This window comes from Patella vulgata, chromosome 2 (assembly GCF_932274485.2).
Source record: "Patella vulgata chromosome 2, xgPatVulg1.2, whole genome shotgun sequence".
NCBI classification, from domain to species: domain Eukaryota; kingdom Metazoa; phylum Mollusca; class Gastropoda; family Patellidae; genus Patella; species Patella vulgata.
In genome coordinates, this window is record NC_065880.2 from 58,398,244 (window position 1) to 58,419,185 (window position 20,942).

Genomic DNA, 20,942 nt, shown 5'->3' on the forward strand with positions numbered 1-20,942 from the left:
TGCCGAATATCGAAAGAAACCAAGATCTTTGGGTTATAAACTTACATTTCAAGTTTCAACAAAATCGGATAAAAATTGTGACCTCTATAAGGTCCACAACTTTGATATACCATATTTTTACGCTATTTGAGACGTGCTTAGGATGTAACAGTGATATAATTGTACGTTTTTTTAAATCGGATAAAAATTATGACCTTTATTGGGTCCACAAGCTAAAAACGCTATTTTTTATACAATCAGGGGCCATAGTTCGGGAAGTTACGGTCTGATATGCGCGAATATCGAAAGGAACCGAGATCTTTGTGTTATAAACTTACATTTCAGGTTTCAACAAAATCGGATATAAAATGTGACCTCTATAGGGTCCACAACACTGATATACCATATTTTTACAATATACGCGTACAAGCGGCGGCCATTTTGTCCGTCAGTTTTGGTCCGATTTTCACGAAATTCGAACTCAACCTTTATTACGGTGTAACGGTGATATATTAAAACGTTTTTTTAAATTGGATAAAAATTGTGACCTCTGGAGAGACAAGCCAAAAACGCGATTTTTCGTACAATCAGGGGCCATAATTCAGGAAGTTACAATCCGATATGCGCGAATAACGAAAGGAACCGAGATCTTTGGGTTATAAACATGCATTTCAAGTTTCATCAAAATCGGATCAAAATTGTGACCTCTAGAGTGTCCACAAGCTAAAAATGCAATTTTTCGTACAATCAGGGGCCATAATCCATGAAGTTATGGTCCGATACATGCCAATATCGAAAGGAACCGAGATCTTAGGGAGATAAAGCTATATTTCAAGTTTCATTGAAATTGGATAAAAATTGTGACCTGTAGAGTGTCCACAAACAAATTGTGGACGGACAAATAGGGGCGAAAACAATATATGTCCACATGAAAATGTGGGCGTATAAAAATATTCACCGTATCGCAACAGGTCAGTACTAAAACTAACACTTATTACAGTATTTAAATACTGTTCAGCGAATCTTATATCGCGCGGTAAAATAAACATTCGGCGGCAAAACTGAACGATGACCCACAACTAAACACATCGTAATATCTGAACATTGCACGTGAAATTGGATGTTTGCGTAATTGGACACCTTGACTAATTTTAATCATGGCTCGGGAAATTGAACGGTCCAACTAATTATTGAACAGTCGTGATAATTAAGTGGGACGCTAATAATGAAACATGTGTCGACAAACTAAACACTAGTTAATTAGACGCTTGGTAATCCAAATTAAACACCAAGATTTAAATTGGATACAAGTACAAATTGAACACTATTAGCTGTATTAGCGCTACTTACGCAAGATTAAACGATATCAATTTTCTGGTGTTGATATACCATACTTTTATGCTGTACTTCGCTTAAGTCGGTTCTAAGTGGACTGACCAATTTTATCTGAGTTTTAAAGCAAAGATCCGAGTTAGCCAAAGACCGAAATTCAATCTTAGCTCGATTAGAAATAAACTGCAAGAGCCGGATAATAATTGATTCAAAGGCACATTTCAAGCTTTTGTTCATATGTGCGAGTAGATAACTTCCATTTTGGTGCGAGTAGATAACTTCAGTTTTGTCACCATCTTTGGAAAATGTCCTAAATTTGCTATTATTGTGTCACATCAAATAGGCCGATTTGAGTCAAAATAATAGGGGAAAATATTTTGTGGCTCTGTGCATGGAATACTTAACTGCGTTTTAGACCATCTGGACGAAACTGACTAAGTCATATTCTGAACATACTGTCGATCCGACTTAGGCGAAGGAAAAAAGCCGGAATTAGATCAAATGGACTTAACATTTTGATCTGAGTTGAGCAAAGATATGACTTAAAAAATCCGACTTACACGCAGAAATTTAATAAGAAAAACGTGCAGGATCAAAGGGTCCAAACAATTTTATCCGAGTTGAGCAAAGATCCGACTTACACGAATCCAACTTATGCGAAGTTTACTGTATTTGCATATGGGGGCAGCCATTTTGTTTGACAGTTTTGGTCCAATTTTCACAAAATTCGAACTTAACCATCATTACAGTGTAACGTTTTTTTTAAATCGGATAAAAATTATTACCTTTAAAGGGACCACAAGCTAAAAACACGATTTTTCGTACAATCAAGGGCCATAATTCAGGAAGTTACTATCCGATATGTGTGAATATCGAAAGAAACCAAGATCTTTGGAGTATAAACATGTATTTCAAGTTTCATCAAAATCAGAGCAAAATTGTACCTGTTAAGAGGTCCACAAGCTAAAAACATGATTTCTGCGTACAACCAGGGGCCATAATCCATAAAGTTTCGATTTGATACATACCAATATCGAAAGGAACCAAGATCTTTCGGAGATAAACCTATATTTCAAGTTTTGTCAAAAATGGATAAGAATTGTGTCCTGTAGAGTGTCCACAAACAAATTGTGGATGGACGGATGTCCGGATGGAGAGGGGTGACAACAATGTGGACGTATAAAAAGACTACCTAATGGGAAGAATGCTCCTACTTCTTAGACTCCAGAAACATCTTGACAGCTGGATTTAGTATACCAAATTTTATCTTACGGAACACTAGATTTCTAGGGGACCCTGGCATTCTGGGGGAACACACTTTAGGAACCACTGATATAGACTATCACATGAAACAATGTACAGATAAGTTGGCTAATTCTCCTACACAGATCCATTACAGATTTGAATTGTAGAACATTATTAACTTAAGTTCTTCCTTCCCCATCCCCTCCCTCAGTTTATATTCCTCCCATGGTAATATTAAAAGAAAATATTGGTGTCCGTCATTATCACATATGTGATTGAACTGGTTGAACACAGTCCAAGTATAATTTTAACACAGAGATCATTGCTGCGATAGATGCATTATGAAAGGGAAGTGACGAACGCAAAAGGAAAACATGAGTTATCCTTCTATGATTTTGAGATTATGATTATACATTTGATTTTATTAGTTTTTCAAGTAGATCTCATCATTCTTCTCACAAAACATTTTACAGATTCAAAATTGGATGAAAATTTGGTTTTAATGAAGGCTCAAAGTTGTGATTTTTGACTTTTTGCAGAAGAAAGGTTTTGAAAGTCATTTCTGGTGTTTTTTGTGATGCCATATTTCATTTCACAGCAAAACTCTCAAAAATGTAGATGTAAATTCATGAAATACAACTTTAAGGCTAATTATGTTTCAATTTTCACATTTTTGTAACAATTTCTCCGATTTCCCCAGCAACTCCAAACTACATAGGTTTTCTTAAAAATTCCATTTTGTCAAAGGGATTTTGGTCAATTTTTTCATCAACCAGCGGCTGCCAGGCAGGATACGCCCACATTTTCGAGAGATGGATAGAGAACAAGCTAACAAGAAAGTGATTTTTCCTACAATCAAGGGCCATAATTCAGGAAATTACAATTCGATATGTGCAAATATCGAAAGGAACCAAGATCTTTGGGTTATAAACTTACATTTCAAGTTTCAACAAAATCAGATAAAAATTGTGACCTCTATAGGGTCCACAACCTTGATATACCATATTTTTACGCTATTTGAGAAGGAACGGCGGCCATTTTGTCTGTCAATTTTGGGCAGATTTTCACGAAATTCGATCTCAGATGTGCTTAGGATGTAACAGTGATATAATAATACGTTTTTTTAAATCGGATAAAAATTATGACCTTTATTGGGTCCACAAGCTAAAAACGCTATTTTTTATACAATCAGGGGCCATAGTTCAGGAAGTTACGGTCCGATATGCGTGAATATCGACAGGAACCGAGATCTTTGGGTTATAAACTTACATTTCAAGTTTCAACAAAATCGGATAAAAATTGTGACCCCTATAGGGTCCACAAGCTAAAAACATGATTTTTCGTACAATCAGGGGCCATAATCTATGAAGTTTCGATCCGATACATGCCAATATCGAAAGCAGCCGAGATCCTTTGGGGATAAACCTATATTTCAAGTTTCGTCAAAATCGGATAAGAATTGTGACCTGTAAAGAGTCCACAAACAATTGTGGACGGACGGACAGGGGCGACGGCATAATACGTCCACATGAAAATGTGGGCGTATAAAAATGGTCTTGTCTATGTTATATCTGAAATATTGAACCTGGTTGTTATGCATTTTAAAATCAGTAGCTATCAAGTAAGATAAACAGAAAAAAAAAAGAATGAAAATATCTATATGCCTTCTCTATAGAGCTGGATAATATGTTCATTTTTGAACAATTTTCCGCAGCACAAAATTGCATATTTTTGGGGGTGTTTGGGACATTTTAAAATAAAATAAGAAGGGAGGTATACGAATGAAATTTGTGAACATGTCAAAAAGTTTGTGAATTTTTACAATAACATATTTTTAATCTGCCATATATTTTCAAATTTGGTTACCATAGCAACCAAAATGGTAAAATTATATTTACCATAACCCAAAATGTAATCACCACACTTTGAAGTGATCAATTTAAGATATTTGAAACCCATGTAATATAAAATGATATGGATTGTATAAGTTTGGGTAATAATTTTTGACATCAATATTAATTATTGTATTATTTTGAACTCAGTAGCTGTCAGGCAAGTATTAAAACAATAAATAAAATCAAAACATTGATGTGCCTTCTCTCTAGAGCTGGAAAGGGGTTCACTTTTGAAAAACATTCCGCAGTAGCCAATTGCCCATTTTGGCTGTTATTGAGGCATAAATAAAATATGAAGAAATTGAAATCTTGAAGTAAAATTTTGTTTACAAGTCCAGAAGTTTGTGAATTTTTAAAATTACATAACTTTACTCTTGTATATAACATAACATTTTGTTGTTATAGCAACCAAAATGAAAAAAAACAACCCTAAATTGCAATATCATTTTTACCATAATGAAACAAGTGATCACCCCATTTTAAAAAAAGCATTTTAGCATATTTTACATAATTTTAAAAATAACATACCGGTAACTGTTGTTTCACTATTGTTCTCTGCATTTATTTCTTACATGTTACAAGAAGATTTCTATTTTGACACATTATTATCTAACAACACTGACAAATAAAAACAAATTATTTGTGGTGCATCTAAATAATTCTCCAAAACTTAAAGTAGGCTTGGTACCCATACGGCAGTAAGCTAAGGTACATCTAGGCCTAGGCCTGGAAGCTATAGGCCTAAATTATGACTATGTGGCTAATGCTATGATTTTGACTGAAAGAATTGTTTTGTTTTTACAATGTAGGCCTACTTCACATTTGAATATTTTCATTATTCCTTCAAATGTAGGCTATCGTCGAGCAACTCCCTTTTTTATTCGTATATTTCTATCAACAATATCAAATCAAGGGCTAATATTAATAAAACCTTGTGTTTGTCGGTCTAGCCTAGATTCAATTTGTATTTTTTACTGGCTAACAAATAAAATTAGATGTTAAATATTTCCCCAAAATAAAAATGAATTAAACTTCTAAATCATTAGTACGAGAACCGTTATATAATGATAAAATTTTGAATAAATTGTCTTTGTGCTTTGTGACAATTCAGGTACCGGTATCCGACTGTACTATAGTGTTGAAACTACTATTCGGATATTCGTTAACGGATCACGTACGCAGCTCCATGAGCATAAATGTCAACATTATGCGTATTATTTAGTGATAGTAACTAATAAAATTATTAATGCAGTGCAACGAAAACAGTAGTCTAAATAAAAAAAATATTCATTCATTCCCTGCGCTAGTTTACGGCATACGAGTTTAGACCATGTTTTGACTTCCCACAATGAAATTTATTCATAACGACCTAGGTCACGTACATTCCCACTCACTGATTGGTTCAATAGTAGTAGATTATCAGAATGAGGCAAACGACCTTGCCGGAATAAATGGCACATGGTTTTATTTTACTTTTTTCATTCGTGTTGATTGAGCAAAATGATAAGTGGGAGGGTGCGGATAACAGGAGTAGCTATACTATACAAATTCCTTCACCTCATTGATTTTTTGGGGTGTCAGACCGATGTCATAGATAGTCTTAATAATTACGGCTAAAGGTAGGCACGTTTTTTTCTTTGCGGCTCAAACAATTTGCAAATCGAAAGTCTTGGCATACAGACACTCATAAACATTAAAACAAGTAAGAAATTATGAGAACCGGTATATGAACTTTTGATGTAATTGTGTTCAAGAATTTCACGTCTCCAAATTATCCGAATAGTATTCGGATAGCCAACAAAAGTATTCGGATCACAAATTTCGATCTGATTTTCAACACTACTGTACTACTATGGCCATTTTATTGACTTACCACGGTACTAATCTCAAACGAAATGATGTAAATCGTCAACGGAAAATCCAAAATTTGAGCCATTATTTAAATTATTATTTGTTAGCATTAATTCTTTTTCCATTCCAACTTTTTGGGGGTATTACAATGGTCAGAAATCATATTATTATTCAGGGGTCAAAATTCACGACGGCACCCGCGGCAATTGCCGTAGTATTTAGCGAAATTGCCGTAGAAAATAAATTATGACTACGGCATCTTTAGCCGTGGTAATTTATTTAAGAATATCACGACGGCAATTTGCCGATGTTGACACTAAAGATAGGTTGCCAGGCAACGAAACATACGCCCACAGCAGCTAAATAGTCCGGGGAGTCAACAAGAGTTGTCGCATATTTTTACTTTTTTCGGTAATTAAACATTTATAATACATTAAAATCTGATTAAGAGTAACAACTAATTAAGTAATTATCAGAAAACCATTAGAATTTGTTTGGTTTTTATAAAGTTCTGGCAGTAATTATCGGAAATCGCTGAAAATCAATAGGCTTTTTCTTCTCATGACCTTAAACACTGTGTATAAATTTAAAGTCAATTGGATATTAAATTTAGCCTCTAGAGTGTCCACAACCACAAGCAATTGTGGATGCCGGACGGACGGACGGACGGACGGGGGTGACGACAATATACGACCACATTTCAATGTGGACGTATAAAAATAAAATCGATGTTGTATACCTGCGTAATCCATGGCATAATGGAAAGTGGGAATTAATTTGGCTATTTACTGTGACGTCGCATTAGCGGACGTATAACACAGACAGCGATAACACAAGTCGTCACGGGGCATTCGTTCAGTTGTGCCATCGTACTCAGATAGTTGGAAGTCAAATAGCAGCCAATTTTAGAACAATCAATTTCACACCATCTACGCATGTTTTCATCTGTTTGACACTAGTTTATAGCATTATAAAGTATTCATATCTAAATAAATAAATCGCCTATCCTCCAAACCATCTGACATAATTCTACCGTAACATAATCCTTTAGTGGCATTTAGCAATTGGAAACATAACAAAACTGACACAGTTATATGGGACAACAATCACTGGTTTATTATACACAAGCACAACGTTTCGATAAGTATTCTCTTATTGTTATCAAGCACAATGACATTTAGTAAACTTGAGGGTCTGTATATATGTACAATGTGAAACCATTCTTATTACTAATGATTAGAGGAGTTCAAACAATTAACAGACATATTTAATGTCATTGTGCTTGATAACGATAAGAGAATACTTATCGAAACGTTGTGATTGTGTATAATAAACCAGTGATTGTTGTCCCATATAACTGTGTCAGTTTTTCTACCGTAACATCATGTGCTGCTGGCTGGAATGGAAATGTACACGACTCGTTGTCTGGTGTATTTATTTTAAAAAGTTCAAAACAAATTTCAGAAATACAGGCTATGAATAATTTACTGGAAAATTTGATGAAATCAAATAAATAGGTTGGGAAAATGTGTCACATAATATAATATAAATTTTAGTGTAAATGTAGACGGGATGTGAGAAAGGAATTCCAGGGGGCGTTACATGTCCGCCGCATGAGGCCTACTTGTAATAATGTCATGCACAGGTTTGAAGTCGCCATTTGATAATCAGTTTACTGTATTACAGATATTTTAGAATCGGAATCTAACACCTCAACGGCGAAGTATTCATTTAAAATGCAAGTTAGATACCTTTGGTGGAATTGTGGATACCGATTATTTATAGAATTGCACGAATCTTTGTGTCGCTGAGCCAAAGCAGATTCGCGGGCCTTCTGATTTCGAAGAAATAAAACGGATTCATCTGGACTGCGGTGTACGTAAAGCCCTAAACAATTTAAGGGTGTTTGTGGTGACCGAATTCTGGACTAATTATGAAATAATGATGATGAATAGACATTATGAACGAAAACATTAAAACATTTATAGTTTACGTGTATTTTATTATTATTTATAACCTTTATCAATCAAAGTTTACCTGTTTAAAAAATGCCGTAGTGACTAAAGTGTATTAAAAGTTTTGCCTTAGTGGGCATAAAAACTGCACATCAAATACTTCAAATTAGGCATGAATAACAGAGAATTTAGTAATTCAGAACATTGAAAAATATTTGGTTTTAAAACATATTTTTATACAGTATAGATGTGTGGTCGCTCGCAGGAAATTTCCACATTCCTATAAAAATCGCGCGAATATGAATCATGTGATGTAAACATTGTGGAGGGCCCTATCAAGAGGCCTTAAAATAATGGAATTAACTATCGTTACGTCTTTTCAGGCAAGTCCTTTATTTATAAAACATAATGCTTACTTCATAAATTAACATTGAGTTGCATTTCGACGTAATTTACCGTGAATATGGGTGTTAGAAACTTGAAATTAATTTTTTCTTCTTGTGTTGAAATGACGTCATTACATGCCAAACTACGTTATTCATTTTCCAGAAAATTATCCATTGTTGTATACCATTTTCAATTGCTCGGCGGCGGTTCCTAACATGCTTCAATTTTGTTGATTTTAATACAGATGAGAGTGATGAGAAGTGAAATTGGCTGAAAATTTTTTAACTGGTCAGAAACCATCAACGCAGCATGACGATGCCATGCTGCCAATGTAGAGGGGTTTGGGGGTATCCTTCCCCAGGAAATTTTTGAAAATAAGGCATTGTTTTAAGTCATTTCAAGTGTTTTTAGCCCATTTCCACTTGACAATTATATCACACATTTAACCGTCTTGGGGGCTAAAAATCATTGAAATATTTGAGATATAGAACTGACACCGGTAATAAGGGGTAAGATTTTTACTGTAACATTTAATATGAAAAGTAACTTGAGTTAATCATTCATTGACAATGACGAACAAAGCTCGTGAATCCTCTTCCTCCATGGTTAATTTCTTAATTACACCAAAGACAACATGCTTTTCCCGGCAGTTCAATTTAAATTTTATGCAAATTTAAATTCATTCAAACAAACTTTTTTCCTGCTATCCTTCGTCAAATCGACTTCTCTTTCAAGCCAGTCCCATCTCCATTTATTTTTAGATCCACTATCTATCTCTCGTGCACGTGATTCGTCAGTTCTGTTGATTATTGACATCATTCTTCATTTACATAATATATGAAGAGATAAAAATGGCGATAGCCCCGAAGTGATAATAACCGACACGTTTTGACCAATCAGAATGCTGTTATAGCTGATCATGGAAACAGTCGATTTGATACGAATCATGCCATGTGAAACGAATGCCAATCGGATCATCAAAGAATTTTTTTGTCCAAGTCGTCATGAGCTTGGCGTAGAAAACCAAAGTGTGTTCAAATTGAAGCGAATGCTATTTGCTATGGTTATGTCCTTTTTCACTAGTTTCCATACGGCGATAATTTTTGTTTGAATAATTATTACGTGGCTTTTTTTGGGTCTGTAGTCGAATTTATAAAAATTGCTTTAGGTCGATTGGCGAAAATCCGCCAATTGGCTGAAAAATCTCATGTCTGTTATTGTTAATAGCATTGAAACAACAATAAAACGAACTTTCGATCGGTTGGAGGTGCTATATTGGCAAATCGCCTTAAAAAAAGATTACGTGAATTGAAGCGTTCAACTTACAAAAAAGTCATATTATTTCGAAATGTCTTTATAGCACCCACGACCGATCGAAAGATCGTTCAATTATCTTTCTAATGATATTAAAATGAAAAAATAATATTAAAAATAAGAACCGCCACCGAGCACTTGAAGTGGGGTACCCTCGTTTCAAAACGTGAGAAAATTTTTTAGTGTAATGTCAAAACATGCGAAATTGACGTTTTTTAACTTCCGTTTTTGAAATTAATATAAGGAACACGTATATAAAAATTACATCAAACAAAAGAACAGTTTATCTGCTTCCAAAACATCTTTAAATTATTACAAATGATTAAATAGGGACTGTGTGACTTAAGTTGAAAAGAGGTTACAAATCGGGAAAAAAAGACTTTCTTCCAATGCAAGCAATGGAGCTGTGACACCTACTTCTATATAACTAACTGAAGTGACGAGTGATAACAGATTCACAGGCGAATTTCTGCTCACTAGTAATTCCTTAGAAGACCAAAAGTTGTTATATCAGACTGTGGGAGGATATCTGACAATTCAAAAAAATAATTGACTCTCACTTGATAAGAGAAAACGAGAAAAATAAAAAAGTCTCTGCATTACCATGTTTTTATAAAGTATAGAATGAACAAGCCAACAGTGAGGCTGATGTCCCCCGCTGAAATCCCAAAATAAATAGATGACACACATTAATTAATCGCACATTTTTTTTTCAAAAGTATCAAGCAATCAAACTATACACTAAGTTCCATCACTCTCTAATCAGATAGAATCAAGATTATCTTGTCCCAAAGCATTGACCAATGAAATTGATTAGCTCTGCTTAGCTTCAGCTCGAAATGTTAATCATTGAACTCAGTCAAGACATTCACCTAATGAACATCTACATCAAGTCTAAACATTCTACCTCAGTTAAAAGCAGAGTTGTTATGTTCCAAAGTCTTGACCAATCAAATTGCTTATCACTTATTAGCCTAAGCAGAAAATTCTCACCATCGAAATTAGTCAAGGTAATGATATAATGAATCTATATTTGGAGTTCCATCGCTCTCACATCATTATAACCAAAGTTATCGTGCCTCAAAGCATCAACCAATCAGATTGCTTATTTTTGCTTACCATAAGCAGAAAATGTTCATCATAGAACTCCATCAAGTCATTCACCTAATGAACGCCTATGCCAAGTGTGAACATTGTAACTCAATTAGAATGTGAGTTATTGTGTTCCAAAGTCTCGACCAATCAAATTGCTTATCGCTCTGCTTACCCTGAGCAGAAAATGTTCATTATCAAACTTAGTCAAGGTATTGATGTAATGAAACTATACACCAAGTTTCATCACTCTCACTTAATTAGAACTGAAGTTATCGTGTCCAAAAGCATCAACCAATCAAATTGCTTATCTCTGCTTACCCTAAGCAGAAAATGCTCATCTTCGAACTCCATCAATGCATTGACCTAATAAACACCTACACCAAGTTTGAAGATTCTAGTTCAATTAGAAGGAGAGTTATTGTGTTCCAAGGCCTCGACCAATCAAATTGCTTATCGCTCTGCTTACCCTGAGCAGAAAATGCTCATTATCGAACTTAGTCAAGGTATTGATGTAATGAAACTATACACCAAGTTTCATCACTCTCACTTAATTAGAACTAAAGTTATCGTGTCCCAAAGCATCAACCAATCAAATTGCTTATCTCTGCTTACCCTAAGCCGAAAATGCTCATCTTTGAACTCCATCAAGGCATCAACCTAATAAACACCTACACCAAGTTTGAACATTCTAGCTCAATTAGAAAGAGAGTTATTGTGTCCTAAAAAGTGTGATGGACAGACAGACGGACGGACAGACAGACGGACGAACCCATTATAATAGTGCCCTGCTTTCTTCGAAAGGCGGGGGACAATAAAAAAACAAGGGAATGTACGGGCTTTTTCTATTTTTCTCGTTTTCCCTTATCTAGTGGCATTCAATTACTTTTTTGAATTATCAGATATCCTCTCACAGTCTCACATAAAAAGTTTGGGTCTTCGAAGGAATTATTAGTGAGCAGAAATTCGCCCGTGTATCTGTTATCACTCGTCAATAAGTCAATTATATAGAAGGATAACTCGTGTTTTCCTTTAGCGTTCGTCACTTCCCTTTGTTGAAAGCTTCACAACGCATCTATCGTAGCAATAATCTCTGTATTAAAATTATATTTGGAACATATTTAACCAGTTCTATCACATATGTGATAATGACTGACACCAATATTGTCCTTTAACACCCACCTGATGACTGGAACCAGCCGATCCTCTCATTGGTGCTAACTGTTCTGATGATGCTAACTGAGCAGATGATGTCAACTTTCCTGACTGTCCCAGACTTTCAGATGTTTTAATAGGATTTAAAGCACCACCTCTATGCAGAGCAGGAGTTCCTAAACTTTGTTCTGCTTTCAAAGGTCCCAGATACTATAAATATAATAAATATAAAGGAAATCATAATGTAATAAGTCACATGAAACCACATAACAAATCATACATGTATGACTCTGTCACTTCCGGCATCGATACAATATGCCAGATTATACAGCATGACGGAATACTCAATTGTCTCAATACCGGATGTATTATTGTACCTCAAAAACCGGAAGTATTATTTTAATCCACCTTAAATTTCCAGAGCTTAAAATATGATAAACCTCTCTGTACATTCACAATTTTATTACATAAAATTATTACATTCTTACTTCAGGCACATACAAAACTTGTGCGTCATTCTGTTGATGTCTTCAAATTTAGAGTTCGAGTAAAATTGTTTCTTATATCACGATATTCAAATGGATCAAAATAAGGATAAAATCAATTTAAGAGTGTTTGTGTACCTATGGATAATGCGTGACGTGAATAATTAAGAGTGACAGGTTAGTTGCTGAAGCAGGGCTCACACTGTCAGTCGCCAAAGTCGCAATTTGCAATAAAAATATGTAAGTGGCAATTAAAATTTGATTTTGGCAATAATTTTAGCGATAATGTTTTGCGGTACTGGCGATTCTTTTTGAGAACTAGCTGAAAAAAAATCTTCAAATTCTAATCGTATTTATCCTGGATTAACCATTATTAAATGTCAATCGCCTGGCAGGATACTTTAAATTAATCAACTGGCTGATAAACCGGATCGCATCAATGACTAATACTAATCAGTTGTCTTGGATTAATGATTAGTTGATTGATAATTGCCAATGATATATATAAAGCCTATCTGAAGTCATCATTTACTCCTAATGATTAATCCAAGCGGCGATTATTTGATGTTTCGTTTCGTCTTACAAAGAATGGTAATACATGTAATCAAAATGACAGACAGTTCCTTTTGAATAGAGTTAATTATTTTGATACCTGAATTCCGTTTACAGTGATTTCATATACGGCATGTAAAATATACAAGCATGCATATTGGATATCGTTATTTCAAATTATATTATTACCACTGGTCGAAAATGTAAGAACGAATTGAATAGTGACGATTCTTGAGCAAGAAAACAGTACGACATTTGTATCATATTACTGTCGCCAAAATGCTCTAAAAGTTAACGACGGGTATATTTGTAAGCATCTTTTACAAATATAATTGAAATTTATATCATTCTATCAGGGATTCAGATTCTGATACCTGTATGGTACCTGAAAATAACAATTTGCCCCATTGTACACGCAACACATAAATTTATAGTAAATTAATTGACAATGCCTGGATGAGATTTGACATGTAAATACTGAAAATATATTGTGCAGTATGGTGCTCAAATAGACTAAAGTCACCAAAAATAACATCTGATCTTATTAAATCCAAACTTTGCTAATCTATTATGTAAAGACAGACTTTTAAAGTTGTTGTATATTGTGTATTGTATATATCGGTAAGTTTTTTTATAATAAGTCTAGCTGAGACATTACATTGTTAGATGTTGTCTTTTTTATCACACATTTTTGGCAGATAAAATATTCCAGTTGGCAGGAGAAAATATGAACATTTTATTTATATAAGAATTATCATCAATTTTGGCGGAAAAAAATTGAAAGCCAGTGTGAGCCCTGTGCTGAAGCAACAAGTATTAAAGTAAGAAGTCGTACCGACATCGCTAGCCATTTTGTAATGAAGTACACAAGATATGATTGGAGTGACAAATAAGATGTATGTTTCAGCCAATGAAACAAGCGGCTGCCATGCAAGATATGACCACATTTTGCAAGAGATGGACAGAGAACAAGCTCAAAAAAGAAGCGATTTTTCGTACAGTCAGGAGCCATAATCTAGGAAATTATGGTCCGATATGCGTAAAAATCTACAGGAACCTAGATCTTCGGGATATAAACCTATTTTAAGTTTCATCAAAACCACATAAAAATTGTGACCTCTAGAGTGTCCACAACTTTGGTACTACATACTTTTACACCTTTTGCGTTCAAGGAGCGACCATTTTGTCTGACATTTTCGGTCCGATATTTAAGAAATTTGAACTCAATCATAATCAGGGTGTAATGATGATTTATTTAAAAGCTTTTTAAAATAGGATAAAAAATCTGACCTCTATAGGGCCCACAAGCTAAAACATGATTTTTATATAATCAGGGGCCGTAATTCAGGAAGTTACGATCCGGTATGCACAAATATAGAAAAGAACCACGATCTTTGGGTTATAAACATGCCTTTCAAGTTTCATCAAAATCAGATGAAAATTGTGACCTCTAGAGTGTCCACAAGGTAAAAACATAATTTTTTGTACAATCAGGGGCCATAATCCATGAAGTTATGGTCCGATACATGCCAATATCAAAAGGAATCAAGATCTTTGGAAGTTAGACCTATATTTCAAGTTCGTCAAAATTGAATAAAAATTGTAACCTGTAGTGTGTCCGCAAACAATTTGTGGATGGACAGGGGCGACAGCATAATACGTCCATATGAAAATGTGGGTGCATAAAAATTGTTTACTAGGGGTAACAGTACGATAGTGCCTGCCTATTATAATATGGTTTCTTTTTTAGCGGTTTTTAACACAGAGCCATCTATTATCAAGGTAATAAACAAAGACCAACACGTTTTAAGCTTAACGATAATTGATTCGTGATTGCTTGTCGGTTAACACCCACAGATTGAAAGGCCGGATTATCCAATGTTAATTCAACACAAATCGTGTATTAGGCGCATATGTAGATAAGGCGCAGGTTGAGTTTGGCTGAGGTATTTCAGGAAAAAATAAAAGTGCATGGTTTAGGTGCACTCTTCTCCAGCGCCTTGTGAAACACATGCCATACTATACGTGATTCAAATACACCTGCGATCTCCAGTAACTTGGCCAAACTCTACTGTTTAATTACCGATATTTAGCCGTATAAAGCTTTATATATTTCTTTATGAAATAAAAAACTCTATATACATTTTTTTGACATGCATAAAACTTTTTATTAATTATAACTTTCGATTGAATTATTTCATAACTTAAAGGAGCTAAATCGCTAATATTTTTAACCTAGAAATTGACATAAATGGGTCGTAACGCATGTAATAATGTAATAGGAATATATATAAACTGATTTACATTCAATCGTTTCCATTTTTACTCTAATTTCGAATCAGTTACGTTCGGCGAAATATGTCAGAATTCTCAATCGAATGAAATCTCTAGTGTCTGGTTATTCTAGTCTACATAGTATTTATTGCGCATACTCTCAGAATATGAATATGCCGTCACCGTTTGACATGACTTGTTGAATGTCTAGCCTCGTTCTTCGAGTCCCTTGTTAGAATGGGCCTGAAACGCATTATGGTACACGATTCGTGTACCAATGGTAAAATGTTTATTTTGTCTTAAATATTGGATATCAGAAGCCCATCTTTTTCCGGTAAGATCACAACATCAATGTTGATTTAAATTGACAAATAATTCGTGTTTTCAACGTCGAAGATTTTGGATAATATTGAGTTAGAGACTTAGCTACTTTAAATGGTAATTTTGGCGCTCGTACAGTAGACAAATTGTCGTCAATGTCCTGCTCACAATAAACATGACCGTCTATTACATCCTGTTAAAATCTTGAGCAATTGGCTGTGATAAATGAATAGGTATTGATGATAAACAAATGAAATAATAATTGTAGAAGTAATTTATCATGATCAGCTACTCACAACTTAAATCCCAATTACCGGTAAAAGAGAAACAATAACTCTAGTTTATTTTATACTATCCAAACAACTGACAATCAAACGATGGTGTCCATTGGCCCACCCACTACATGTGGCATGACAATACCTAGATTGTAGCAATTTAAATCTATCAGTAACATAATACAATAGCATTTTTAATACCAATCAAAGAAACAATGATTTGGTGAACTACAAACAACTTCATAAAGCATACGGGTGACAACTCAACCGGCAGATAATTATCGATATCGGTAAATTACAACAATGGATCAATCAGTGAATCTATGTTGCATGAAAACACATTAAGAAGATTTGCCGTTTTGACAACAGGTTATACTGAAGAACTTCAAAATATGTCAGTAACTGTAATACCACCCTTACTACCGATCACTTATATTGAGCCAATGAAAATGCTTGTATGAATGCATACCCCGCCCTATTCATCAACTTGACTGATAACACCACTGAGCTTGAATGGGGACGTGTGAAGACTGTCAGTAATGGCCAAGAGTATACGGAATAGCAGAAATATATGATGTAGAAATAGCAAGAAATATTAACTATACGTATGCTATTACGTAAACTTTTGAGGTAGCATCACCCGGCCAACATGTGTTGATTCTAGGGCAGTTATTTCTTGAACTCCTGACTTCTGTGTTGACACGGGAAAAGCCTGGATTTGCTTAACATTATGTATTAGACGCACCCCTTCTAGAAAATAAAATATTTGGTAAAAAAAGTGTGCCTAATACACCCAAAAATACGGTAATAAGGAAATAAATCAGGGCATGGATGCTGTTTCACCCGTATATGTCGGACACGCAAGCTTACAAATGTCCAACTGGGAATATGCCCCATCGGACATCTAGATGGTGAAACATTATTCAAAATTCCAAAAAATATTTACTGTACTGAGGGAATAACTATTATTAATCGTGACTGATTAAATAATTAAGTGATCAACCCTTTTCTTTTATGGTGTTAAACAACTTCCTTATGTGTTAAACAACTTCCATATGTGATAAATTACTTAATCGGCCTTGATTGACTTTCTTAATCTACATGATTTCCTTAATCATGAAAACAATTTGTGGTTTCTCCTTCATCAGACATTTTAATCCCCATGATGTCAGTTGATGAAATGTTAAAAGTAGTCAAAGATTAGTCAATTTACATGTAAGCTGACTGAGAATCAGTTTACGATGTAAGTAATTATAGTCAGATCCTTAATGTAAATCCGACGGTTTTTCGGGTAGAAATCGTGGAACAAGTTTTATTTTGTAGGTTTTGATGTTTGATGACAAAAAAACAATGTCTTCATAGTGTGGGACACCATTATTTGAAAGGCAGCCATTTCCGATAATATTCCAACTTATATTTTGTTTTCAACTTATTTATAATCTTATCGACATATCAACTGTGATGTGGCACTGTATTAGTATTGACAGGGGTCATGACTATATTTCAGATTTTTTCCATAACTTCATGAAGATATTTCCAAGATGGCAACCATTTTGGGCGGGAAAATCGGACAATGTGCTGATTTTCATTAAGTAGTAGTGTTTGGTGTCAATATATATGTTTTCGGGGTCACAGATTCCATTCCTGACATTTACATCCTTGTAAGATGACTACATGTTGACGTACATAGCATATTTCCAAGATGGCGGTCATTTTTGCCGGGAAAATGAGAAGATGTGCAGATTTTGATTAAATAGTAGTGTTTGGTGTCAATATATATGTTTACGGGAGTGCAGAATTCATTTCTGGCATTTACAACCTTGTACCAGCAACTGCCAGGCAGGATACACCCACATTTTCGAGAGATGGATAGAGAACAAGCTAAAAAGAAAGTGGTTTTTCCTACAATCAAGGGCCATAATTCAAAAAATTACAATTTGATATGCGCAAATATCGAAAGGAACCAAGATCTTTGTGTTATAAACTTACATTTCAAGTTTCAACCAAATCAGATAAAAATTGTGACCTCCATAGGATCCACAACCTTGATATACCATATTTTTACGCTATTTGAGAACGAAGGGCGCCCATTTTGTCTGTCAGTTTTGGGCCGATTTTCACGAAATTCGAACTCAGTTGTCCTTGTGGTGTAAGGGTGATATAATAATAGGTTTTTTTAAAAATCGGATAAAAATTATGACCTCTATAGGGTCCACAAGCTAAAAACGTGATTTTTCGTACAATCAGAGGCCATAATTCAGGAAGCTACAGTCGGATATGCGCGAATATCGAAAGGAACCGAGAACTTTTGGTTATAAACTTACATTTCAAGTTTCAACAAAATCGGATAAAAATTGTGACCTCTATTGGGTCCACAACCTTGATATACCATATTTTTATGCTATTTGAGAACGAACGGCTGCCATTTTGTCTGTCAATTTTGGGCCGATTTTCACGAAATTCGAATTCAGCTGTCCTTAGGGTGTAACAGTGATATAATAATACGTTTTTTTAAATCGGATAAAAATTATGACCTCTATAGGGTCACAAGCTAAAAACGCGATTTTTCGTACAATCAGGGGCCATAATTCAGGAAGTTACGATCCGATATGCGCGTATATCGAAAGGAACTGAGATCTTTGTGTTATAAACTTACATTTCAAGTTTCAACAAAATCAGATAAAAATTGAGACCTCTATAGGGTCCACAACCTTGATATACCATATTTTTACGCTATTTGAGAACGAAGGGCGGCCATTTTGTCTGTCAATTTTGGGCCGATTTTCACGAAATTCGAACTCAGTCGTCGTTAGGGTGTAACGGTGATACAATAATATGTTTTTTTAAATCGGATAAAAATTATGACCTCTATAGGGTCCACAAGATAAAAACGCGATTTTTCGTACAATCAGGGGCCATAATTCAGGAAGTTACGGTTCGATATGCGCGAATATCGAAAGGAACTGAGATCTTTGGGTTATAAACTTACATTTCAAGTTTCAACAAAATCGAATCAAAAGTGTGACCTCTATAGGGTCTACAACCTTGATATACCATATTTTTACGCTAGTAGAGAACGAATGGCGGCCATTTTGTCTGTCAATTTTGGGCCGATTTTCACGAAATTCAAATTCAGTTATCCTTAGGGTGTAACGGTGATATAATAATACGTTTTTTTAAATCGGATAAAAATTATGACCTCTATAGGTTCCACAAGCTAAAAACGTGATTTTTCGTACAATCAGGGGCCATAATTCAGGAAGTTATGGTCCGATATGCGCGATTATCGAAAGGAACTGCAATCTTTGGGTTATAAACTTACATTTCAAGTTTCAACAAAATCGGATAAAAATTGTGACCTCTATAGGGTCCACAACCTTGATATACCATATTCTTACACTATTTGAGAACGAACGGCGGCCATTTTGTCTGTCAATTTTGGTCCGATTTTCACGAAATTAAAACTCAACCTTCCTTACAGTGTAACGGTGATATAATCAAACGTTTTTTTAAATCGGATAATAATTGTGACCTCCAGAGGGACCCCAAGCTAAAAAAGGCAATTTTTCGGACAATCAGGGGCCATAATTCAGGAAGTTATGGTCCGATACGCGCGAAATCGAAAGGAACCGAGATCTTTGGGTTATAAACTTACATTTCAGGTTTCAACAAAATTGGATAAAAATTGTGACCTCTATAGGGTCCACAAGCTAAAAATGTGATTTTTCGTACAATCAAGGGCCATAATCCATGAAGTTTCTATCCAATACATGCTGGGGATACAACTATATTTCAAGTTTCGTCAAAATCGGATAAGAATTGTGACCTGTAGAGAGTCCACAAACAATTGTGGACGGACGGACGGACGTCCAGACATACGAACGTCCGGACGGACAGGGGCGACGACAATATACGTCCACATGAAAATGTGGGCGTATAAAAATTATGACCTCTATATGGTCCACAAGCTAAAAAGGCGATTTTTCGTACAATCAGGGGCTATAATTCAGGAAGTTACGGTCTGATATGCGCGAATATCGAAAGGAACCGAGAGATTTCGGTTATAAACTTACATTTCAAGTTTCAACAAAATCGGATAAAAATTGTGACCTCTATAGGGTCCACAACCTTGATATACCATATTTTTATGCTATTTGAGAACGAACGGCGGCCATTTTGTCTGTCAATTATGGGCCGATTTTCACGAAATTCGAATTCAGCTAGTGATATAATAATACGTTTTTTTAAATCGGATAAAAATTATGACCTCTATAGGGTCCACAAGCTAAAAACGCAATTTTTCGTACAATCAGGGGCCATAATTCAGGAAGTTACGATCCGATATGAGCGAATATCGAAAGGAACCGAGATCTTTGTGTTATAAACTTACATTTCAAGTTTTAACAAAATCAGATAAAAATTGTGACCTCTATAGGGTCTACATGATGGGTCTGTGTCAATTTCATGCTACGTTTATTGGCACAAGCCCAACACTGCTGTTACGCTCTTTTTGCCTTTGCCAAGAGACCGAGAGAATAGGAAAATCGATATCAGCTCAGCGGTCATCTCGGATAAGGAATTTTCATCGTTGGATAAAATACCATATGGGTACAAAACGGTACAGGCTTTCAGGATTGTGTGACAAGCTGATAGCCTACTAACAGAATTGGGCTTAGAAACCTGTAAATAACAACACGTAAATAAATGATAATAATATGTTTAGAAAACATTCCGCCATCTTGGAAATATGCTAAATTGGTGAACATATGATCATTTTATGCAGTTGTTTATGGCAGAAATTGATTTTGCATCCCAGAAAACATATATATT

At 34.9% G+C, this 20,942-nt stretch overlaps 1 protein-coding gene across 5 annotated transcripts in view; it reads right to left on the reverse strand.

The window, feature by feature from the left end:
- LOC126811164 (centrosomal protein of 164 kDa) overlaps positions 1-20,942 on the reverse strand; it is a 232,345-nt gene that overhangs the window by 126,216 nt on the left and 85,187 nt on the right. For all 5 annotated transcript variants that reach the window (XM_056098523.1, XM_056098522.1, XM_056098525.1 and 2 more), the window contains exon 6: positions 12,233-12,415. In XM_056098523.1, the coding sequence (XP_055954498.1) occupies positions 12,233-12,415 (183 nt within the window). The remainder of the gene's footprint in view (positions 1-12,232; positions 12,416-20,942) is intronic.